A 25,312-nucleotide genomic window follows, 5' to 3' on the forward strand; every position below is an offset into this window, starting at 1 on the left:
GTTCTGAGGACCCCACTCTCCTGCCCTTCCCCTGGGGGAGCCCAGCCCTTGGAGCGGTGACCCCGGGGCCGACCCCAGGTCCTGGGACATCTGTTTGAAGTGGGTCAGGAAGACGCATCATGATTTTTTTTTAACCCAGGCACTTGAGAAAATTCACCTGTTTGACAAATTTCTTTTGAGTGTCGCTTGTGTGCTAGGCATTGAGCCAAGTGCTAGGAATTAGAAAAAAGAAAATGAAGAAGCTCTTTGACAGTGAGGAGTGCAGTTTTAGGACTCAGGTGGCTGCCTAGGGCCAGACCTCTGCCATGAGCATTAGAAATGTTATGTATTTAAAAAAAAAAACAAAACAGCTTAACAGTCATGGGTAGGCAGAAGCAACACATAGCGAGATAATCCGTTTTCCCTCCGTCTGCTGTGAGTTTCTGAACTTTTTCAACTTCGGTTCTTTGCGCTCTTAGCAGCCTAGTACTGTGTGTTGCTGTCGTGAACTACTAGGCAGACGTAAGACTGGAGCTCAGTCTGGGCTGCTTGCATCATCTTGGTGTGAGGCCCTGTGTGCTCGTTTACTGATTTGCTGTTTCATTCTGGACACAGCACTGTTCGGGAGGTTTCGTTGGGCTCCTTTCTGTGTGACGCCCTGGGGATACGGGGTCACAGGTGACCCTCTCCCAGCCCAGGGGGATGTCACAGTGCCCAGGGGACGGGCAGGAACGGTGCTGGGGGAGCAGGAGTAGCAATGACGGATGCTCTCAAGGGCTTGTTCATCATGTGCGAGGCCAGGCTTGTCCTGGGGACCAGCTCCTTTGATTCTCCTACTCTCACTTTTGTAGTTGGGTGAAGTTAAGCTTAAATAAACTGCCTCAGAGTCTGTACGTGGGGCAGCCAGTTAGAGCTCAAGTGTGGCTCAAGAGCCCACTGCACTGTGGCATCCTGTGCTGCCCGGCTGCTTCGTGGGCACAGAGAAGGGAGTAGACTCTGTCTGCAGCCAAGCGGGGCTTTGCAGTGGAAGTGAACCCTTGCTGGTCAGAAGGGGGACATGGAGGCCCAGAGGCGGGAGGGCAGGTGTGGAGGGCGTGGGCACGATGGCAGCGTGGGGAGAAGTGGCGGGAGTGAAGCCTGGGGACGCTGCTCTGGAATTGGCCTTGGCCGCCCAATGGGACAGGGGAGACGTCTTTCTAACAGGACTGCACCCAGTGGGGACCCCACGGTAAAGCCGTTGGGACAGGCAGACTGGCTGCATTAACAGAAAGGATGCGGCTTCCCCAGCCATTCCTGACACACCTGCATCTGCGAAGGGCAAACTGGAGCACCTGGGACAGGACGGAGGGACCAGACCCCTAACCCTACTGCAGATCCTTGGAGGTTGCAGGGTTAATGGGTTTGGTAGATTCGGTTTGGTTTCAGAGGGCAGGACAGAGCATCGGTTGGAAGTTGTAAAGATGCAGGCTCTCACCAAACATGGAGCTGGCCGTCTTAGTGGGTGGCTACAAATTCCCGTCCCTGCACAGTGTTCATGCAGAAGTGTCCTGGCTGGCGGCGGGGAGCCTGAGCCCTGCCAGCTCCTGCCTGTGCGTTTGCTGTAGCTCCAGACGCAGGGGGGCCGGCAGACTCTTATTTCATGAGACGCTTGGACGGGGGGGTTTTTTGACCTCTCAGGAGCTCTTCCTGTCTGGGTGGTGACACAACTCTTGTCTTCACGTGCACCTTGCATCCTCTGTGCATCCCAGAGGACAGGGGTCAGTCTCTCGGGGTCATTTGTTCAGCACACACATTTTCAGTCTTTTCTTGGTTATTGCAGCCTCTTCCCCAAACGTCCCGCACAGATCGCTCCTGCCACCTGCACCTCCGAGCCTTGACGTGCCGTCTTTCTGTGTATCACCTCTGCCTGACTTGTGGTTGTGTCTCATGTGTGGTAAGAGGATGCTCAGAGTTTGGATCATGAGGGGTTCACGTGGCCCCGATCTCGGTCTGGGTTACTGTTATCTGGCTGAGGACTGTTAGCCCAGAGGTGTGGGCTGGCCACGGTTCTCTGCACAGTCATATCGTATCAGGAATTGATCGTTTTTGTCTTCCTATTTTGTGAGATGGTTATTGTTCATTAAATAAAGGGGAAGGAACTGTTGTTTTATGATCCTAAAATTTAGGTCTGTGATAAATACTTTTTAAATGAACAGATTACTCAAAACTGGGAGACTTTTACTTCATCAGCACTCTCATAGAATAATTAATGTGGTTTTATTAATTATTAAACGAAGTGTCCCTAGCTGGGAGTGGGGTGCACGTAGGCATTCAGGGAATGTCAGCTCACGTTATTTTTGTGTTATTTATAGCAGCGTCTCTCCTGCTGCTTGCTTTACACACACACACACACACACACACACACACACACACACACACACTCCCTCACACTCACACTCGTCCTCACCAGATGGAGCTTCCTGGGCTCCGAGTCTTGCCTCGTTCCTCATTCACCCTCTACGTAAGTGCTCACTTACAAACTGGGTTGAACGGTGGGGCCAGCTAAGTGTGTTCCTGACGGCCCTGATTTAAGCGACGTGGGACTTCTGTAGCGGGAATTGAAGTTCAGGTAACCAGCCAACCTGGGAGGCCAGGGATGGATGGACAGAGATGCTGCTTTATCGTGTTGCTAGACACGTGCTTCCAGGTAAAAACATCCCTAGGAGACGTTCTGACGAGTTGTGTTTCTCTGAAGATAATAGAGTCTGCACGTTCTCAGGTGTCAGGTAACAGTCTTGTGGGCAGAGCTTTCTGTGTGCATCGTTAAGAATGCAGGCGACATGGACTCCTGGACGCAGAGGAACGAGGCGCTGAGTCTGGTTCCGAAGGTGGCACCGGGGCCACGTGCAGAAGCCGCCGCCCGGGACCGCGTGTGAGCGTCGCGCTGTACGCCTGCGGCGCCTCATTTCTGGAAAGCTGGGATTCAGAAGCTTAGGAGAGCTGGTGGGGACCGAAATAGCAAACCAACCCTAATAAATCAGATTAGGGTGGTACTGGCGGATTACCAGCCTTTCTCAGGGTAGGTGTTTTCGGGTCAGTCTCTTACTTCGGTTTGACTTCGAGGTCGTGGGTAACTAGGAAGAGGAGGCACATTACTGGGGAGGACTTTGTTATCACTGACCTTCCAGGACGCTCTGTGGAACAGAGTTAGGCATTCCGTGAGACGGGGTCAGCCCTTCCTCTCACCAGAGTGCCCAGGAGTGTGGGCTGACTGCGGCCTGAGCTGCTCGGAGCTGAATGGCCTGTCACGTGTGTGGCGTGACCTGGGCTTGTCCTGAAGCTGTCCTCCCCCCCCCCCTTCTTTCTTTGTTTAAGAAGAAGACATATTTTTACTAGACAGCTATCTATCCTGGCTTGATTATCTTGGGCTGTGAATATCTCCCAAATTATGACTTGCTGTGGTTTCAAAATACAGTTTTTTTCCTTTTTCCCCTTTATCCCCACCCCCCAATTTTTTTTTTTTTTTTTTTGCACTGCGTAGCATAAAGAATTTCAAGTCAGTAGTAGTATTTTAAGGGTTAGGCTGAGGTCTGGAGACTGCATGAGTGCATTTTGATGCCTTGAGGGCAGATTCAAAACCCCAACAGCAAGGATGGACACCTCTTGAGGGGCTTTTAAAGGGAGGAGCCCTTAAAGGTCACCCAGTTTGCTCCTCCGTCCGTTGACTTGTTTGTCTATCTGTTCAGCAGATTTTTGCGTGTTCACACACCTTCCTCCTGGTGTCCCTTTTCCAGGTGTGGTGACAACCCTCAGCCCAGCGTCTCGAGCCCGTGGCATTGAGAGCTGCACTGTTCAGTCTGGGGCCACTAGCCACACCCCGCTGTTCGAATTAGCACTAATTAAAGAGAAAGAACATGGGAAGCTCAGATCCTCAGTCACACCCACCACATGTCGGGGTCCGTCCAGTGCCCTCTGTGGCTGGAGCGGCCTCGTGGGCTGGTGTCCCCCTGTGGGCCAGTCCATCAGTGCAGGAAGGTGAGCCAGGTGGGGCTGCCTGTGTCCTTGGGATCCATCCTGAGACATCTCAGCACCCACACAGCCCATCACCCGGCGCCTACCTCTCCCAGGTTCGTCCCCATGAAGACATTCTCCCCTGTCTTATTTTAGGTCTCTGTCATCTGAATTAAGCCTGCAGCGTTACCAGGACCGTGAAGCCTTCCCTGCCCGCCCCCCATCCCCGTGGCAGCCGCCCCCTCCCGTGTCCTCTCGCAGTACCACGTGCACACCGTCATCACACTGAAGCTAATTCCTTGTTGATATGACTTTTCTTCTGGGGACCGAGAGGTGGTTGGAGTGCAGGGCTGGGCTTTGACTGTCAGAGTAGGGGCACACACAAAGCCTGACACATCACCCCAGGAAATGAGCATTTACTGAGCAGAGGGAGGAAGCAGGGGGTGAAGGAGGCTGCACCGGGTTGCACTGTGAGGACCGGAGCCACTCTGGATGCATGGAAGCTGGAAGAGAGGAGGCGTTTGTGGCCCAGGGAGCATCACGGATGCGAGCCTGTCGGTGGAAAGTCACAGGACAGCTGTGCTCCTAAGATAGCCACAGAGGAGTGTGCTCAGCACCATTCAGGGCTTAACCGAGGGACATAGACAATTTGAATTACGGTGTCGCATGTGAATGTGTTTCTCTGTGCAAATATGACATCTCTTACTAGAGGTGCTGAACTCCACACTTAATAACCTTCACTTGGAACTTCAAAGGTGTTATAGGGACCCTTTCCCTGTCACATCAGGTGGCACAGTCTCAAAGCCTAGTTAATTCTTCAAGACCGTTGTGGCTCCTGATGTCCCTCAATAGGAAAGAAAGATGCGTGTGTGCACGTGCAGAGGAGGCTGTGTGATGCGGACAGTGAGAACGGTGACTTAGCCAGGCAGCCCTGCCCTGACCTGCCTCTTCCAGGCCGTGTCGTCCTGAGCAGGTGGCCGTCTGAGCCTCAGTTTCCTCATTTTTTAATGGAGGTACTACCGTGTTGACTGAAGAAAATCACACAACCTAAAAGTTATGTCACATTTTGTTCGGGGACCTTACTGAAGACTGCAGCTCGGGAGACAGCCTCTCAGAGAGCTCTGAGGAACTGCTCCACAGAGGCGAGGGAGGGGCCAGGATATATAGGAGCTTTTGCTGAAAAAAATAACAAAATCATAGAGCCAGACATCAGAAGATTACTACTGATCACAAAAAGCAGACATCTCAAGTTAATGATTTTAAGGAGGGTGTAGGTCAGTGGTAGAGTGCATGCTTATTAGCAAGCACGAGGTTCTGGGTTCAATCCCCAGTACCTCCTCTAAAAATAAATTCCCCTCCTCTGCCAAAAAAAAGGGGCATTCTCAAGTTAACGATTTTAGTGCTTTTCTAGGTATAGGAAGACGCAGGGGTCTGGCTCATTGAGATTATTCCTTAGATCTTCACCTTAACTGCCTAGGGCCGGTATCCTGTTTTTGTCCATCCTGAAATCCCCTCTGGGCGCACCATCCGGGCGGCCGCAGTGGCCAGTGGCTTCGTGGCTGGCAACATAGGTTGTTTGCTGGAATGGCCAGCAACGTCCTTTGTTTACTGAAAAGGCATTTTTCTGTCCTCAAGTGATAACTGGTAACACAGTCCTAGCCCCATGGCCTTTCACACAGATGGGAAAATTCACAACTGTGTTTCCCACGGGAAGAGTTAACCATGATTGTGAGCACGAACGGTCGTCCGGGAAACACGCTCGGACACCTGCCTTGCCCTGTGTGCTCAGTCAGCTGGATGTCACCGTGTCTGACTGGTTACATTCAAAACCATGCAGATAAGGTGATGTGGTTCAGGCGGAGCTGGGCCTGGATGATCTGAAATCCAGGGGTACTTGCCTGCGTCTGGAAACAGGGTGATCACGTATGCAAGTTACTTAAAAAGTCCCTTTTTTTCTTGCACAATCAAGAGCTGTACAGATGCTTCTGAGGAAGAGGATGAAAATCACGTGCTGCTTTCAATTTTGAGGAAGCTAGAAACCAGGAGGAGGTGTGTAAGTTAGCGTGTCATTGAATGATCTGGTTTTTTTTTTCACACTTTGGAAAGGACGGTGACAGCCTTAGCCACGGTGTTCTCATCATCCACTGGCCCGCGTACGATTCACGCACGGCCAGACCGCCTCTTTGAGACTTCAGGTTGCTTTCCTTCCGCACGGAGACCGCACCCTCTCTTTCCTGGGGCTTCGTGCCTTCCTCTGGCCTCCCCCCTCCTCTCCCTCCCTTGACTTCCCTCCCCAGAAGCTCTGTGATGTTCCCCAGCCTACTTCCCGGCTCCCTTACTCTTTCATGCCTCACCTATCAGATTATGATTATCCACATGCATCCGTCACTCTCACGAGACTGAGTTCTTTCACCAGCAGGCATTTTCTTAGACAATTTTGTGTCTGCGGTGTTTAAAGAGGGGCTGACTTACGCAGGATGCTTGGGAAAGTTTTACTGAGTGAATGGATGTTTGTTCACTACGTGTTTCTTAAATGCAGCCTCCCAGGTGAGCCATGACTCTGGGTAGGAAAACTCTACTATATTTTTGGTACCTCTTAGCTTCAGCACGGTGGTAAACAGTATTTATCTTCATATTGCTCTGTGGGCTTGCTGTTCTATCAGCTATCCTGGAAACACTTTCTCGGGTCAGTTCAGCAGGTGTTCAGTCTTCGTTACTATTTTACCCCCATATGTACTATTAAAATATTTATGAAGTGGTCACCAAGATTTTTATTGACTTGAAATAGAGCTCTTGTGTGAATGATCCAAACTCAGGTCATTGTGGATGGTCACAGACCTTCAGTGTATGTGTTGCTGGTGAGTAAGTTCACTGAGTGGAGCAGATCAGTCGACCAGACCTGTGATGTACTTGGCATTTTGTTTTTCCCTTTGGCTGTTATTTACTAGATTCCTTGAAGTTAATTTCAGAGCTTCTTCCAGGATAGGAGGTGGCGAGTGGGACTGTACTGGAATTCTCATTAGCTCCCTGCTTAAACTAATTAAAAAAGAACTAGTTCTGGGACTGGAGCTCCCTCGATGAAATTACGGAAATGTGAAGTATGAATTTAAGACTTCTTGGAGACCTGAATGCTTTTTGCTTGCCGGTATTTAATTTTGTTTTTTTCTGTCTTTCTTTTTAGTTTTAATTTTGATTGCCGTTACCACCGATACCTGAGCCAAAGTGGTGATGCCACCTGAGAGACGTTTCTGCAGCCCATAAGTCAGCAGCCACGCGGTAAGAGTGTGCCTTTTACCCTTAACGCCATTCAGTTTCAGTAACATCACGGTTTAGAATTTTAATTTGAAATAGAATAGGATAAAATATTTTATTAAGTATCAATATATAAATATCAATATATTTTAGTATATAAATATCAACTGCAGATAATATTTGAGAGCTTTAGGTCCTAGTCAACAGTGAGAATTTGAAAAACTATGATTTGTTACATTCATTTCCTGTCCATTTTTATGTGAAGAGCCAATAGAGCTGTGTGGTTTTTTGACTCATTAAACTGGAGTCTCATTTTCTTCGCAATATATTTTGCCCATTTGCTTTCCATTTCCTGGGCTTTATTTTCTGAATCTTGTTAATAACACGTGGGTATGAGATGTCAAGATGATGAAGTTCCACCCACTCGGGTGCCACTGTAAGTCACTCTGAACGGGAGTGGTGATCCCAGCAGTGCTCAGGTGAGGTCTGAGTTATTTGTGGTTTAAATGGTCTGTATGGCTCTATCTTCGAGGAATGTCTCCAGAGTAACACGAATGGCAGACCAGTCAGGCAAGCTCCTCCTCTGAACTTCACTTTCCTTCTGTATAGAAGGCTGTCGTCCGTCTTGCCTGTTTTGCAGAGTTGTGAAAATCACTTGGCGCATGTAGAATTGTCCTTTCTTTCTTTTGAGGGGAGGGGAGGGTAGAGAGAGAAGAACAGATCTTTTGGTTTTGTGAATGTGTTGAGAGAGAACACACTGCTTCTTCATATCTTGAGGGAGGGGATGCTGGAAGGCTCGGTCCCTAAACCTGCCTCACCTTGGCCTTGGGCGTATCCTTACAGTAACTTACTGTCGAAAAGTGGAATCTGATTCCCGTTGTCTCACATTACAAGCAATTTTTCAGGAATACGTCTATATTCTTTGACCACAGTAGAATTAAGCTAGAAGTCAGTATCAGACATCTGGGAGATCTCCAAATACTTTGAAATTAAGTAGCACCCTCTAAAGATCCCATGGGTCCAAGGGGAAGTCACGGGGGAAATCAGAAAACATTTTTAATTGAATGAAAATACAACATATCAGAATTTATGGAATGTTGCTAAAGCTGTACTTGAAGGGGAAATTACAGTGTTAAGGCTCATATTGGAAAAGTTGTGAAACAATAATGTAAACTTTCACTTTAAGAAATTAGAAGGCAAAGAGCAAATTAAACCCAGAACAAGCAGAGGAAGAAAAGAAAGATAAGGCCAGAAATCAATAAAATAAAAAACAAAAAAGAGGAAAAAAAATCAGTGAAACCAAAAACTGATACTTTGATGAGATCAATAAAATTGATAAATCTGTAGTCATACTAATCGGGGGGAAAAAAGAGAGCAAGAAGGCAAATTTCTAATATCAGAAAAGAGAGACCGTCAACCTAGATCCTACAGATATTAGAAGGAAGACAAGGGAATATTATGAGCCACTTAATACACTTGGTAACTTAGATAAATGGACAAATTCCACCAAACCTCACTTGAGATGGAATGGGTAACTTGTATAGCTGTTCATTAAAGAAATTGAATTTGTATTTAAAACTGTCCCAGAACGAAAGCTCAAGTCCACATGGTCTCATTGTCGAATTCTACCAACCTATTAAGAAAGAAATAATACCAATTACACACAAGCTCTTCAGAAAACAGAAGGAAGGGAACACTATTTTATGAGGTCAGTATTACTCTGACACAAAAAATAGACAAAGATACTTCTCAACAAAATATTTGCAAATTGAATACAGTTTCCATAAAGAAGATAATATGTCAGGCCAAAGGGCCACTTGTTCCAGGATTGGTCCATCATTTGAAAGTTAATAAATATAATTCACAGTATCAACAAATTAAACAGCAGAATTTTTAAAACCCCTGTGATCATCTCAATAGATGTAGTAGCAGCATTTACCAGTGTGCATCATCCGGTCATGATAAAAACTCAGAAAGAGAAGAACAGAGGGAAACTCTCAGCAAAGCTGGCGCAGGAGGGAGCTTCCTCAGCTTGATAAAAGGCATCTATAAAACACCTGCAGCTAAAATGGCAGTTCCTGGTGAAAGGCTGAACGCTTTTGCCTAACCGTAGGATCAGGGCAAGGGCGGTCACTCCACATGCCTGTTGACAACTGTCTAGGCCATGCAATAGAGCAAGAAAAAGAAATAAAAGGCATATGGATAGGGAAAGAGCGAAAGCAGACTCAGAACTCCATATATATATATATATATATATATATATGTATAGCACAGGGCCTGAGAAATGTAGATTTTAGCCCGCTGGCCTCTGTGATTCAGGGGAGAGGACAGAGGAGGTGGGGGGAGATGCTGAGGGCAGTACATAATATCTGGTATGTTTGGGTTTCTGTGGTTATGACCTGAAAATCATAAAAGCAAGGCAACATTTATATCACTTTTGGTTTCAAGTTGCTGTTTTCTTTAAAGTTGCAAGTCGGCGAACTCTGTTGGGAGAGTCTTACTTGAGCACTGTCGTCTTTCTGTTAGGATGATGGGGAAGCCGTGTGTAGTACTTAAAAGTTAAGCGTTGATTTAAACCTCACTGAATAGCTTTTATTTTTTAATTTAAAGAAAAAGGCTATCTGAAACAATGTGAAGATGTCCTCTTAAATTCTGTGAGGATGAACAAAATTATTCATTAAATCTGTTGGTAACTCTCATTTAACTTTGGAGGCGTTAACAATTGTTTTGTATGCTTGCTGCCATGTCTTAGAATGTATTGACATGTTTTGCGTAATACTATAGGACACATGTTTTGCCTACTGACTTCTGCTATGTAATTTCCAAGTACTTGCTTATTTTTACGGTGGCTGGCAGCATGGAGTGGAGGAAACCTGGAGTCCTGGTCCCAGTTGCCTGGGACCCTTGTGTAACAGGACAGCATCTCTGGGTGGTTTCCCTGGAATCGTTTCTAAGACTCTTGCAATGAAGCAGTTTTTCAGCCTAAGTAGACTAGTTACAAATTTAAACAAATATATAAGTATTAAATTAGTGTGTGCGTTTCATTGCGTATTGCTGGCCCTGTCCGTTGGTGCCGGGTTTAGGGTGGCAAAGTGGTCTAGTAGACGGAATGTAAGTTTAGAAGTTACAGAAAATCTTGGGTTCAGATGCTAAAAACATACTTAATTTGAGGCTTAATTTAAGCTTTTGAGCAAAGTCCACTTAAATCCTTGAGCCTTCATTCCCCGCCTCAGTAAAAGGCGGATAATAATCTGGACGAGCTGCTGAAAACATGAGAGCATCTGGGAGCCCGTGGGCACTCAGCTGGTCACTCTCTTAAAGGGTCTTGGTCGCGGTGACACGGTGAAGACTTCAGCATCCGACAGATCTGGTTTGAACTTAAGTCCTTATACTTACTGGTCAGGACACTTTGGATGAGTTACTTTTTGAGCCCTGATTTCTTAATCTGCTAAGTGAGGCAGTGCCAGCCTATGAAGCTGTAGCGGGGTGTAAATGACATAGTGCACACGAAATGCTTGTACGTATAAAACGCTCCCATTTATCACCTTTAACCAGCTCACCGCTGTTAGCTCTATGATTTTGTGGCTTTGGTCGAGTTTCTGTAAAGTTACCTAGAAACCCCGCCTGGTCCTTCTCGGTGGTGATCGCAGTTCACTTGGTGGACTCTGTTCAGGAGAACGGAGCAGGGAGGGTGCCAGACTTGGTGTTGGGAGACCAAGTGCATAGGTTGCAAATTTCGGCTGTTTCACTATCCAGTGTTCCTCTTCCTGCTTTCGCAGTGCAGACAGTTGGGAATAGTTAACTAAATAACTGCTCCATTTATACTAACTTTCTTTCATGAGCACAGCTTCCAGTTGCCAAAAATACTGACCTCGGGGTGCCCTTTGTTTCTGAAAACACAGAGACTCAAGGTCAGTCACGTGTAGGCTAGGGAGCAGTCGGTGGGGCCCACAGCGTTACTGCTATTTTGACCTTACTTTATGCTGTCAGTTCACGTGAATTGCCCGTATTGGGCTGTTTTTGAGCCGCGAAAGTGGTCGTTTCCGACGGCTCAGGTTGGTATTTCAGGGTGTGCCAGTAGTGTTTTCTTTGCATACTTGGCAGATGATCTAATTTTGTATTTTTTCATTTGTTGTTTCCTCTAGGAACTTAAATTTATTTTTAATGCATTTTGGATTTCCTTTGTTAATTTGTGTGGTCAATGTCATGCTCAAATAATTTGATGCCAAAGACTAAGGTAGAGAAAAATAAGTGATAACGTCTTTCTGAATAAAAAATGGAGATGCTGAGCAATCTTTGAGAAGACTTTCCATGTGTGGTTAAGTAATTAGAGACAAAAGCCAGCGCCTTTAGAGAATTAAACCTTGAGGTCATTGGTCATAACAGGCAGAGCCTGAGTGCCTGGAAATTCTTTGAGATGGGTGCTTTTTGGAAAGTCCTATCTCCCTGGCAGGTTGGAAAACACTCTTGACGGTTTTAGCTTCTGAGGGTTTATTCCTGTGTTTTATGTTATAAAACAACGCAGTGTGCACTCAGTTTAATGTTGTGTTTGTAAAGTGTCCATAGGTTGGATGTTTATTGGACTTTGAATAAGAAGCTAACAATTTCAGTTTTGTTTAAAAGGGCATTGGGGAGGGCCATGGTAGAGCACGTGCTTAGCATGCACGAGGTCCTGGCCATTAAAAATCTCCAGTGCTGCCATTCAAAATGAATAAGTAAATAGGCGTTAATTTAACAGATACTCAGTGTGGATCATAAATAACAATAGTAATATTGTGGTAGTCGGCTTATGAGCTTTTCGCTTTCATCGCAGTGTGATCACAGCCTGATTGCGGTGCTGATAAATGGCCTCTTCCTCTTCCTGTCCAACTAAAGGGAAAAGGGAGGCAGGCATGGTGTCAGGTGAGCACTGATTCCCTAACAGCAATCCCGTCTGGTGTCTGTGGCCCATTTTATGGTGTCTGTAGGCTCCTGGCTGCACCACCTCGTCGACAGCCCTGGGGGGGTCGTGAGGACTTGAGTTTAGTGGGATTCAGCTCCTGGAGAACTTGGGAGGCTGCTCGCTGCTCCAGGGCGGGCTGTCCCAGTGCCCGGCCCCTGCAGAACAGAAGCGGCTGTTCAAATCTTTTGCTCATAGTTTTAATTGGGTGGTTTTATTATTGAATTTTGAGAGTTTATATGTTTTGCATATAAGACCCTTATTAGATAAGTGATTTGCACTTTCATCCATTTTGTTAACAATCTTTCCCATTTTACTCCAGAATGAAGCTTTAGGAGTGATGTGGGGGTTATTTTACAGTCTAGATCTCCCGCGTTCTGTTTATCTAAAACAAGTTAATTTTATTTAAATGGCTGGTTTTGCCTGCTGGTCAAAACAGAGGAGGAAAATCGTTCCTGGTAAAAGTGTCTCTCAGGTTCCTGGATTATAAACTTGCATCAAAATAAATGTTTATACACAACGAAGAATTATAAAACAGGTGGAGACTCGAGTATACAATAGATCCTGTGGTCCCAGGTGTCCCGAGTGTCTAGTCATCTGGGCACCAGGACCCAAATCCAGTTCTGAGGTGCCTGAAAGCCGGCTGGGTCTCTCGCAAAGGGGGGGAGACAGCAGCTCAGGGCTGGAGGGCCCTGTGAGAGCGAATCTGTTTTTCAGAAGAGGAAGCCGAAGCCCACCTTGGTTAGGAATGTGCCCAGGGTCATGGGGTGTTAGTGGCAGGACTGGGCCTGGAACCCAGGTCGTCCGGTTCCTCGGCCGGTGTTGTTTCTCTGGGCCCTTCTGCCCATCGTCGTGCGGGAACTTACAGACTGTGCTCTGACAGCCACACTGGAACGTTTATCCCGGGGAAGCACCGTCACGGAATCTTACAGTCCCGCCACCCCCGCCCCCACCTCATCACGACTTCATCTGAAGCTTCCCTGGAAGAGGTGAGGCCGTGTAGCTCTGGAGGGTGACAGCACAGGCTCTCCCCCGCCCGTGGGAAGGTGACATCTGTGTGGCGTCTCCTGGGTGGTGTTGGCAGGCGAGCAGGATGCCACCAAGTGGGGGAGGCAGACACGGCGCTGGGTCTTCACAGTGAAAGGGGCTCCGTGGGAGGAATGGGGGCAGCACTCAGAGGACTGGCTCTGGGGGGCGGGGCGGGAGCAGGGCCCCTCTTCTGCATCACTTTTATTCTGAGGACAGAACTCGTACGTACAAGTCCACGTGATTAGAAAGCCAGACAAGTGCAGTGCACGTCCGTGGCGCTTAGCGTGTGCATGTCTCTGATGATCAGTTTTCAGTGTTTTTCTTTCCTACACTTTATGCTTTTATTAAGTTTGTTAATGACTTTCCTTGTTTTCTTTATGAGGGTTTCTAATTTATTGTGGTTAGTTACCAACCTCTTGTTCCAACAGATTTTCCTGAAAAGAAATGACAACTCACAGTAAATCCTATTTTTTAGTGTATCTAGAACTTCCATGTTTTAACTTCTTCCTTGGGTGCGTACCCCTTCTTTGACATAATTTTTATGTGCATATTGTTATCTGTTTTCTGTGGCTTAGCCTTATCTTCAACCAGTGAACTGTTCCTTCTTTATTGTTATAAGCAGAGTAATAACTAACATAACAGCATATAAGATATAATAAAGTTAATCGGTCACATTTTAGAGGGAGGTGGTTAGGTTTATTTATTTATTTTGACAGAGGTACTGGGGATTGAACCGGGGACCTTGTGCATGCTAGGCACGCGCTCTACCCCTGAGCTGTAAACCCTCCCCCGGGCCGCTCTGTGAGTGTCTGTGTGCTGGCCCTGTGCTGAGTGACCTGTAGGTGTGATAACACAGTAAGTCCTCCCCTGAGGGAGGTACCTTGTTACCCTGCCTCACAGGGAGGGAGGGAAGGCGCGGGGCAGCGGGGAAGTGGTGAACCGGAGTCGGCACACCTTGGTCGGGATGGAATACTATTCAAGTGTGAAGACACGGTCACTGTGTTCTGCCCCGCCCTCCTGGACGTAAGGCGGAAATAGTCAATAAAAACACAGACGTTGAGCAGCACGTGCCCTCTTCAGCTGTCGCCTGCTTTGGCGCTCCTGCATCCGGCCCGTTCCCTCTCCCAGAGCCCTTGTGCCATCGCTCTCATCCACCTTCTGGCCAGATCAGTGTCACGGCCACAGGGAGGCTGCCCCGGGCTGCTCAGAGGTCCGCACCCGCCCCTCCCCAGGGTTTCATAACCCGAGTCCCCTGACCCGTGTGCTTGGACCAATGTCTTACTTCCCTGGGGGGAGGGACCTCATCTGTTTCCAGCCACCTCGGGACCCCAGTGCCAGGTCAGTGCTCAGGTGGTATTTACTGGGTGGGTGAACAGCGGGACTGAAGAGAGCAGGGAAAGGAAAGAATTCCTCTGGGCCTCACACGTCCCGGCCCTTCAGGGGAGTACAGCATTCAGTGACTGTGCCAGGAGTAAGTTTAACCGCAAGTGACTGAAACCCACCGACGTGGCGTGAACACACAGGATACTGCGGGCTTCACACTGCAGGAGTTCCAGATTGGCACTGCAGGGCTGGTTTGCCTGCTCCGGTGTCACCGAGGTCCTAGCTTTTCTGTTTTTACTCCTGATCATGCATGACAGTGCATCCCAGTCATCGGGTTTCCTGCCATCGTGAGCAGGAGGCTTGTTGCATCAGTAGTAGGTTTGCAATTCTGTGTACCTCCTGAAACAAGAAGTTGAGATTTTGCTTGCTTTATGGTGTCCTTTTTGAGGTGAGAGGTGGACTGCTTTCCCAGGATAACGTGGAAAGCTTCCCTGGGTATCTGGCGACCTCCACTACCTTTCCTTACTGAAGTCTGTGGCATTGAAAGCTGATTGGAAGCTGCGTGTCCGGAGAGGTGATTGGCAGGTGTCCCTGCTGGTGGCCTGGCTGGCTGTTTTAATAGGGAGAAGCCTTGTCACAATGCCAGTGTTTGTAGACCTTCTCTCTCCAAACGTTCCTCGGGGAGGCATGTTCCAGTCTTCTTGGGTGGTGTCCTGGGAGCCCCGTGGAGAAGGGAGCTGGGCTGCATGGGGCAGGTCTGCCTCACCACTCAGCATAGGTTGGTTGGATGCTCCTGGTTTCAGTGATTCCCCAGCCCCCTCGCTCTACCTAGTGTTTCCAGTCCAGATCATCGAATTTACCTTTTCCAGAGAGTAAAACACGCTGGGCCAGGGGAGGAGGGGCAGCCCAGGAAGGGAGGAGAAGTTCGTAAATGGATCTTAAGAGCCCTCATGCCTCCATCTCCCCGTTTTAGGTGCCCGGCCCCCCCTGCCCGAGCCTTCGTGGACAGGCAGGCAAGGATCGGTGGTCCAGGTGGGTGGGCACCGTCCTGCACCCTCCTCCGCGTCCAGGGCGGCCTCTCCCATGTTCTGGTCCCTTAGCTCTGCCCACAGCTCGCGGCTGCTGCTTCGCCCCCTCTGGTCGCGTCGCGGTAAGACGCGTGCATTCAGACCCCAGCTTGACTGGGAGTCTCGCACGTGCTGCTTTCCTGTAAGAGCAGGATTGTGCTGTAATCTGCCTTTGGAATCTGTAGTTCCTTCAAGTACTTCAGCCTCTGTTGCGTATTTAGCCGATTCTCTCGCGTAGAAACGATAGGATAATGCAGATTCCCGGGAAAGAGTCCATGTTCCAGGGAGTTAAAACTCTGGGCTTGTTAAAATGCGAATGCAAACTTTGAAGAGACGTCTTGTTAACTTTCAGACCGCGAGCCATGCCTCTGGTGAAGAGGAACATCGAGCCCCGGCACCTGTGCCGTGGAGCCCTGCCCGAAGGCATCACCAGTGAACTTGAGTGTGTCACCAACAGCACCCTGGCCGCCATCATCCGCCAGCTGAGCAGCCTGAGTGAGTCCTGCTTTCTGATTACCAATGACGTATTTATTAATTTGAACACATTTAGCAAATCCAGTTCTGTTGTTACACAGTTGTCCAAAGGAGAGACTGCCGCTTGAGGGAGAGAGCTCCCCCTCTCCCTCCCTCTTGAATTTCCCAGCATGAAGTTAACTGTTGCATCCTCAGTAGTCCGGTGATACCAACTCTGTGAAGTTAGAACGGACCAGTCCACAAATTACTAGACAAGACCAAACGTGTAGATTTAAAGTAGTGTTTTTTTTTTTAAAAGCTTGTTAAAAAAAGAGGATAAAGTAACTGGTAGGAAATTTTTTTCAAACATGGGTTATTTATTAAACTTGGACAAAACTAATTTTTTTTAACGTACCACATTGAAAATAGGTCACACCTGTATTATCCTTGGCTGCTCAATAAATGTTTGTTGATTGACCAACATCCCAAATAAATCAAAGAACAAAGTCCCAGACTAGTAAGATTTGCTGATTTTATCCTACTGAAGGTTAAAATGCAGGTACTGACTTCCACCCTGAGGTCAGCAGGTGAGCTGATGGCCGCACGTGTGCAGTACCCTGTGTGTGTTACACACACGGGTTACACAAACGCGAGTACAACCATCAGGAAGAGAAGGCCTCCTGTTTTTCCTGATGTTGGACATTAATATGAAATACCCAGGAATATTCCGATTCTTACGACTCAGATGTGCACGAAAATGCTCTTCCTTCAAAGCATTCTGAATTGCTGTGTTCCTCCCCGGCTTCCTCGTTTCCGTCAGGATTTTACTTTCTCACTTCTCCCCACTCCTTTCAGTTTAGATGGTTCACACTGCCTCTTGGGTGACAGGTGTTCACAGTGAAGATTTTCAGAACCTCTGCTAATAACTAGAAAATCCTGCATGGAATTTCACATCTTGCTAGCCTCAAACACGGGAGAATGGTTTTTAAAAACTCTAGTACTTTTGTTTATTTTGAAGAAGAAACACTATGATTGAGTATTTTTTTCCTTAAAAGAATCGCACTGCATCATTATTGATATATTTTGATGTATCGACAACCATTGGCTAAGGCAAAAGTAACTTGGAAAATACTTAAAATGGGTTTTAAATTTAGATTTCTCTTGAAATGTGAACTAATTATAGTTGATTGTTGGTAGTGGTTGTTGATAAAATGTACAAACTCATATAAACATGGGGGATCCTTTGTAAATTACTGAAGGGTAGAAATGCTTCTGTTTGCATTCATATACTTTTGTAAGAATGCTTTAGTCTCTTGTTTTTCTGGCTCTTGGCATAGAGTCCAAGTGATGAAAACCAGCATGACTTGTTCAAGTTTTAATGATCACACCTTGCCTTGTGCTGTAATATTCAGTCCAGTGTTACGCCGGTCTTGTCCGTGGTGCCTGCCTGGCCACAGACCCTTGTAAGTGAAACTACCCACATGGTATGTTTTATTCCACGAAGTCCACACGTAGGCAGGATGGTGACAGCCCCTCAGAGGATGTCTGTGTCCTGATCCATGGATCTGGGATGTGCTGTGTGACAGGGCAAGGGCGTGTTGAGGCTGCTAGTCAGCTACCCTCCGAGGAGGTTACCCATGTGGGCCCAGTGTCGTCACGGGGGCCCTTTACCTGTGGAGGAAGGAGTGTCGGAGTGATCTGACGTGAGAAAGATGGAGCAGCCTTTCCTGGCTTTGAAGATGGGAGAAGAGGTCACCGGCCAAGGACGCGGGCGACCTCTGGAAGCAGCAGAAGGAAGGAAATGGACTTTCCCTGGAGCCTCCCTGAGGAGGGCAGCTCTGCCAGCCCCTCAGCTTTAGCCCAGTGATGCCCCTTTCAGGCTTCTCATCTCCAGGGCTGTGAGAAGGTGATTCTGTGTTGTTTTACTCCACTACGTTTGTGGGAAATTGGTACAGCAGCAGTGGAAGCAGGGCAGCACTGGAGCCTGGTCACGTTTTGTACGCACACCCGCTCCAGCCTCGTGAGTGGACCCGGGTGGGTTCCCGCCTCACGGACGGTCAGCTCCGTCCGGCTGCTCAGCGGATCGCACCCTGTCTCTGTTGCAATCACCTGGGAGCTTTAAGAAGAAGATGCTGAGAGTCGCTGCAGAGGTGCTGTGGGAGTGTGCACCGGAGATGGGGCCTGCGGGTCAGACACCAGGGGCTGGAGTGAGAAGACCGGCCGGTCAGTCATGTCTTTCGGGAAGTTTGACCTAAGACACAGAGCATGTGCTTGTTTATTATGGGATGTGCTGCTGAAATGTCATTCAGGACTGGAGAGGTCAGGGTGGCAAAGTGGATGGACCTAGAGAATATTACACTCAATGAATTAAGTCAGTCAAAGAAAGACAAGTGCTGTATGATATCGCTTGTGTGTGGAATCTAAAAGGTGAATGAATGTGTATACAAACCAGAAGCAGACTCACAGATACAGAAAACAAGCTAGTGGCTACCAGTAGGGAGAGAGGAGGGGCAAGAAAGGGGTATGGGATTTAAGAGAACAAGCTATTATGAATAAAACAGACAAGCAACAAGAGTATATTGTGCAGCACAGGGAATTGTAGCCATTATCTTATAATAATTTTAATGGAGTATAATCTGTAAAAATACTGAATCACTGCACTGTACACCTGAAACTAAAATAATATTGTACATCAACTCTCCTTTTTTTTTTTTAACCTTTTTTTAAAAAATTGAAGTATCATCTGTTACAATGTGTCAATTTCTGGTGTACAGTACAATGTCCCAGTCATGCATATACATACATATATTCATTTTCACATTGTTTTAAATTAAAGGTTATTGTAAGATAGTGAATATAGTTCCCTGTGCTATACAGAAGAAATTTATTTTTTTTAATCTATTCAGTTCTACTTTAATTTAAAAAAATAGCATGTTACTTGCTTTACCAGCAATGGGGTGTGGATTTTTTTTGTTCAAATAATGACAGTTTAGTGCAGCAGTTAACATTACATCAGGAGTGCTTTTTCATCATTTCCCCTCATTAATTATCTGCCTGCTCTCGCTCCTATCAGCTAGTTGCTCAATTAAAATTACACTATCTTGCAATCAAATTCCTACTGATATTATAATGTAATCTTAACGTAATTTGCTTTAAAAAGGAAATAGGGCATTTGTGCCAAGGATGACGCACATCCTTTCCAGTACCTCACAGGCTGGCGTCCACTTCTTTCTCTTTGTTCTTGTGGTGACAGCTGTCTTCCTTTTTCTTTCTTAAGAAGGCCCCCCAAGATGTCATAAGGAAAGGAGTGAGACCTTTGGTGAACCCTTTGCCCCAAGGTTTTTGGTTGTATCTGATGGCACTAATGAGATAGAGAATTTAGCATGGGACAATGCAAAAGGGAAAAAAATTACAACATTTCTATTAATCAGAGGAAATCACTGATAATGCTTAGTATATACATCTTTATAAAAATGGTGTCTCCTAATATGGTTTGATAGCCTATATGCACTTGATATATAACAAATATCTTTGTTAATTCTTCTAAGACACATTTTTTTAATAGCTAGAGATTACTGTATTATATTGATAAACCACTGTTAACCATTATCTCGCTGTTGGACACATGTATATTTCTTTGTTGTGGGGGCACCGTCATAAATTCACGTATAAAATTGGTACTTACATATCTGGTCCTTTTTGGCTTTTTTTTTTTTAAATTTCTTATGTCTTGCAAGTCGTCAAACCTCACAAAAAGCTAAGATCATTTTTACAAATGGTATACATTTCTGGGACTCCATTAATTTTAAAAATGAGTCTCTTTTAAAAAAATTATTACAAAATTTATTTTCCATTAATCTCTATATTTTGAGCACTTGTATAAATGAGAAAGTCTGTTTTCCTCTCAGATTTTAATGAGTGATTAATATTTTATTAATATTATGTCTCCTTATGGTACATATTATGTCTCGTATGAAACCAAATTCCAAATCGACAGAGCAATTCTTCCCAGAGGGCTTGCAGTGCAGCCCTTTGCTTTATGCAGTTGGATCTGAAATGAGGAGTTGTGTTCATCGATTATGCCGAGTGCGGTTCTACTCAGAATAGAGATTTAAATATTTTGAAGACATGCACTGGAAAGATTTCTTGGATATTTTTAGCCAAATGGGATCTTAGGGGGAAAAGATGATTTAAATGCAATAAATACGAGAAAAATAGATCACAAGTTCATTTCCGTGCAGGCTAACGCTGGGTTAAGGGGAATTTAAGAGAAAATGTATTAGAGTTGACTGGAAGAAACAGCATGAATTTTTAGAAATTTACTGCTTCAAACTGAGATAAGTATTTGTATTTCTTGTGGATAAAAATAGAAAGCCACGAAAGGAGGTGAGAAGTCACGTGCACTTGTGAAAGCATAGGGTGAGAGTTCTGTCAGCCGTAGAGTCAGAGGCAGGCATGTAATAAGAACTCCTTCCCCACAAAGGCAGGGTTACTGGGGATTCAGACACTTCCTCGACTCCCGTCATTGGGCCTGGAGCGTCAGGTACCCTTCCTTCCGGGCATCACAGGAGTCATGACGAGAAATGCTGCTTGTTTCTCCTGGCCCTGGACGGCCTGCAACAGAGCAGGACTTAAATGCTGAGTAGGTCCCGAGAGCAAGGTTGGAGAGTCAGCGCGTCTGAATGTGCGCTCAGGCCGCCAGACCTCTCTGGTTTCATCGTCTGTGTCCTTCCCTTACGTGAGTTTGTGGGCTCGAGGTAATACGTCTGAAGTGATTTGTAAGTGCGTTTCTGATTGTTTTGACTTAGACTGAATTGTCATCTAAAAACTTTGAGGGAAGATTTTAAAGGTTTTTAATCCCTTTTTCTAAACTTGTGCTCACTGCGATCACTGTCATTATCAGGTACATGACTGTGATTATCCGCAGCCCAGACTTAGCAGCATTCTTTCTGGAACTGTGGCCTTTTATAGGCGTGAGCATTGCCTGCTCCAGTCCCCGCTGTTCTTTCACACACATTGTCCAAACAATAAACATAAGGCACATGGAGGAGAAGAGTGTGACCTACAGTCAAGAGGAAAACAAGTCAGTAGAAACAGGACCCACAGATGACCTCAGTGTTGGAGCTAGCTAACAGGTACTTTAAAATAGCTATGGAAAATGTACTGAAGGGACTTCAGTTTCCAGCTTGGCATCTAAGGAACTTTGAAGTCACTCCCGTCTTTCGAACAAAGAAAAGCTCAATAAACTGAAAACAACAACTTCTTTTAGATCCATCAGAGAACTGAGGTTGCAGGACAAAGTGCAGCCCCGAAATTTGGAGAGACAGACAGACAGACAGACAGACCCCGAGAATCACAGCTCACCTGGCTGGAGCCCTGAGGGGGTTTGGGAACCAGCTCCTGGGCTGGATTGCAGGGGGTTCCATGAGAACAGATTTGAGGGTTCCCGCCCTGGAGGGCCTGGTGTTAGCGGGCGCCCTACTGTTGGGAGCCCCAGTGGAGTCTCACAGCGAGGATCACAGAAAAATCCCCTGTGCTTCCATCCGAGGGAGGGGAAAGGAGCCATTTGCAAAAACAACCAGAGCATTCTGTTTTTCTCAGCGTATAGCTGCCATCCAACGAAGCTGTTGAACCACAGCCTAAGGGGGCTGGGTTTTACCAGAGCCTAACAGACCTGGGGGAGGGAAGCACCCCTCCTGTCTCACCTGGGATGAGGGGAGACCAAATCACAGGACTGCTGTTGACAGATGAATGGATGAAGAAGACGTGGTACAAATACAGTGGGATGTTATTCAGAAGCAGAAAAGAAGGAAGTCCTGCCATTTGTGATGTGGGTGAACCTAGGAGATGCTGTGCTCAGTGGAATAAACCAGACAGAGAAAGGCAAGTGCTGTGTGGCCGGAGTTGTATGTGGGAGCTAAAATACAGTCAGACTCATAGAGACAAAGAGCAGATGGTTGTAACTGGGTGACGGGCCAGAGGGAGGCGGATGGGGAGACGCTGGTCAGAGGGTCCAAGCCTCAAGTGTAAGAGGAAGAAGCCCCAAGGCTCTGATGTGCAGTGTGGTGGCTACAGTTAAACAGTGTGTATCGTACACTTGAAATTTGCTATGAGAGTAGATCTGAAGTATTCTTACCAAAACCCCCAAACTATGTGAGGTTAATTAACCAAGTTAATCCGATCATGATAATCATTTCACAGAGTGTGTGTTTATCAATCATCACGTTATACACTTTATGTACAGTTTTATTTGTCAGTTACCCGTCAGGAGAGCCGTCCCCTCACCTTACTGACACATCACAAAAGGCCTGGGCACCCCAGGTCCCATTATCCCTATGTCGTATTTGACTTTCAGCAACTACAGAAAACATTTAAAAGACAAAAAACACAATTTGAGGAGACAGAGCGAGCACTGGAACCAGGTTCAGATGTGGCAGGGATGTTGGACTTCTCAGACCAGGAATTTAAAGTGACTGTGATTGATATGCTGAGGGCTCTAATGGAAAAAGGAGACAGTGTTCAAGAAAACACGGGTAGTGTGAGCGTAGACACGGAAATTCTAAGAAAGAATAAAAAAGTATATGGACAGAGTGAAAAAGGTGGCCAACATGTGTGAAGAAATAGGGGATTTCTTCACAGGGAAATGGAAACTATTAAGAAAGAAACAAAAACAAAAGAAATACTAGACCTGCAAACTGCAGCATCCGAAGTGAAGTCATCGGTGGCCCTAAGAACAGACCCAAGCAGAAGTCATTGGTGAATTTGGAAACAAAGGCAATAGAAATTATCCAGGCTGACTCACAGGAGAAAATGAATAAGGAAAAAAATAAAACATTAAGAGAGCATGCAAAATAGGGGACAATAACAAACGGTCTAAAATGTGTAACTGGAGTCCCGGAAGAAGAGAGAGCGAAAATAAGGCAGAAGAAGTAACAGATGAGCATTTTTGAGTATTCATGATCAATATTCAACCAGTGGATTCAAGGAGCTCAGCAAATTTCAGGAAGAAATTTTTTTAAATTAAAATTAAAAAATTAAAACAAGAAAAGCACACCTAGTCACACAGTGATACTGCTAACAGGACAAAGATACAAAGAAAGTCTTAGAAGAAGCAAGAGGAGAAAGCATGTGACATACTAGGATGGAGACAGCGTTAAAGAAGACAGCTGACTCCTCACCAGAAACAGCAGGGACTGGAAACCCGGAAGTAAGAAGTGAAACGACATTTTATCCACACAGAGTCTGAGGCAGCCTTCAGCCGACCTGCACTGCAGGAAGCGCTGTGAACATTCTCTAGGCTGACGGAGATGGTGCTGGATGCTAGCTCTGACCCACAGAAGGTACTGAAGATCACCAGATAGAGCAAACACGGGCGTACATATAAAAGGCCACCTAAAGTACGCATTTCTGTCTATTTGTTTAAAAGACTGTTTAAAGTCTATTGTGGGGTTCATAACCTATGTGACATGAAAATATGTGACAGTGGGCGCTAAGGGAAGAAGGGGAAGCAGAATTATCCTGCAGGCTTCACGTTGTGTATGAAATGCTCCATTAGAAGGGACGGTAAGCTGAGTTAAGGATGCACATTTTCATTGCCGGTCACCTCTAAGGATAACACATAGAGAAGATAAAATGGATCCTAAGGTAATTATTTGATTACCCCAGAAGAAGGCAGGAAAGGAGCAAGGGAACAAGGAACAGGAAGGACAAATGGAAGACCAGTGCCCAGATACAGAATTAAACCGGCCGTGTCGGCAATCACGTGAAAAGGAAACATCGCACACACTGCACTTAAACGGCAGAGCTTATCAGGCTGAATAAAAAAATCAAGGCTAAAATACTTGTATTTTTTTAAGGATGGAGACGTAGATTTAAGGAAAATAATGGGAAAATTATACCATGTAGACACAATACATAAGAAAGCTGACGTGGCTATATTAGCACCAAATGAAGGAGACCACAGAACAGATCAAGGACATTTCATAGTGATAAAAGGGTCCATTTATCAAGAACACACAAGCTTGAATGATTATATACCTAAAAAGAGAGCTACAGAGTACATGGAATAAAGACAGAATCAAAGGGAGAAATAGACAAACCCAGAGTCATAGAGATTTTAACAAAAACCTCTAGATAATTGATAAAAACAAATAGATTAAAAAATCTACATGGATATAGAAGGTTTGAACAACACCCCCAGCCGATCTGATGTAATTCTCCTTTACTGAACACTGAACTCCCACCTGTAGGGTACACGTTCTTTTAATGTTCAGTTCTCATGGAATGTCCCTGAAGATGGGACATGTGCTTGGCCATAAGATGATACTTTTGGAAAGATTGATACCAAAGAGTATGGTGCTAATGGAAAAAATATTATAATAATCTTTTTAGCTAATTCGCACATATTGGAAATCAAGCAATATCTTCTAAAATAATCCTTGGGTCAGAGAAGAAATCAAAAAGGAAATTGCGAACGGTTTCTAACTGTGTGGGTAATGAACACACAAAATTACCGATGTGTGTGTGGGATTTACGTAAAGAGGTGCTTAGAGGGAGGTTGGAAGCTTTAGGGGCTTGTGTTAGAAGGGAGGCATGAAGCATGATGCTGCTCTGCTCGGCAGCCCTGCTGGAATCCCTTTGCTAATTAGTTCCGCCCGGAGAGTGCCTGCTTCCTCTCTGCTCTTTCCACCTCAGACTCTGAGCTCATGACTTGCTTCCTAGTTCACTGAGAAAGTAGAAGCCGTGGGGGGAGAACCAGACACCCCGCTTCTGCAAGACCTGCCCTCGGAGGTGCCCCCGCACCAGCCTGTCCCGTGCACCCCGCCCTGCGGTGGGGATTGTTTGTGCTTCTGTCGGGAGCACCGGACCCCACGCCTGATGTGCCCTCCGGGACCAGGTTTACCCCCTCTCTTCCCTGCATCATCTGCCCCCACCCCCCATAGCATCAGCCCTGATGCCAGATATTAACACACCGAGAAGCCTCCCAACTTAGATCCCCCTCCCGTCACCCTCTGCCTGTCTCCCCCTTTCCTGCTCCCTTCACAGCAAGGTTCCTTAAAAGAACCATTCAGGTCTCCGCTGCCTTTACGTCCCTCGTCGTCTCTTGTCCCCACTGAAGTCTTGTCCCATTTTCCTTGGAACTGTGCTTGTCAGCACCACCAGTGACGCTCTCGTTGCTGACGCCCGTGCTCAGCCTCGGGCGCGCGGCCTGATCCCTGAGCACCAGCTGGCTGTAGCCGATGACCGCCTCCTTCTGGAGGGGCCTTCCCACCGGCTCGGG

At 46.4% G+C, this 25,312-nt stretch overlaps 1 protein-coding gene across 4 annotated transcripts in view; it reads left to right on the plus strand.

Annotated features, from left to right (window-relative positions):
• WASF3 (WASP family member 3) overlaps positions 1-25,312 on the plus strand; it is a 77,484-nt gene that overhangs the window by 26,919 nt on the left and 25,253 nt on the right. For 2 of the 4 annotated variants that reach the window (XM_074377951.1, XM_074377955.1), the window contains exons 2-3: positions 7,151-7,245; positions 15,932-16,074. In XM_074377951.1, coding sequence (XP_074234052.1) covers positions 15,942-16,074 — 133 coding nt within the window. In that variant the 5' untranslated portion in view covers positions 7,151-7,245; positions 15,932-15,941. Of the gene's footprint in view, positions 1-3,543; positions 6,019-7,150; positions 7,252-15,931; positions 16,075-25,312 lie in introns of those variants that run through there. The other 2 variants (XM_074377954.1, XM_074377953.1) reach the window with 2 other exon arrangements.

The sequence above is a fragment of the Camelus bactrianus genome, chromosome 14, assembly GCF_048773025.1.
Source record: "Camelus bactrianus isolate YW-2024 breed Bactrian camel chromosome 14, ASM4877302v1, whole genome shotgun sequence".
Taxonomy (NCBI): Eukaryota; Metazoa; Chordata; class Mammalia; order Artiodactyla; family Camelidae; genus Camelus; species Camelus bactrianus.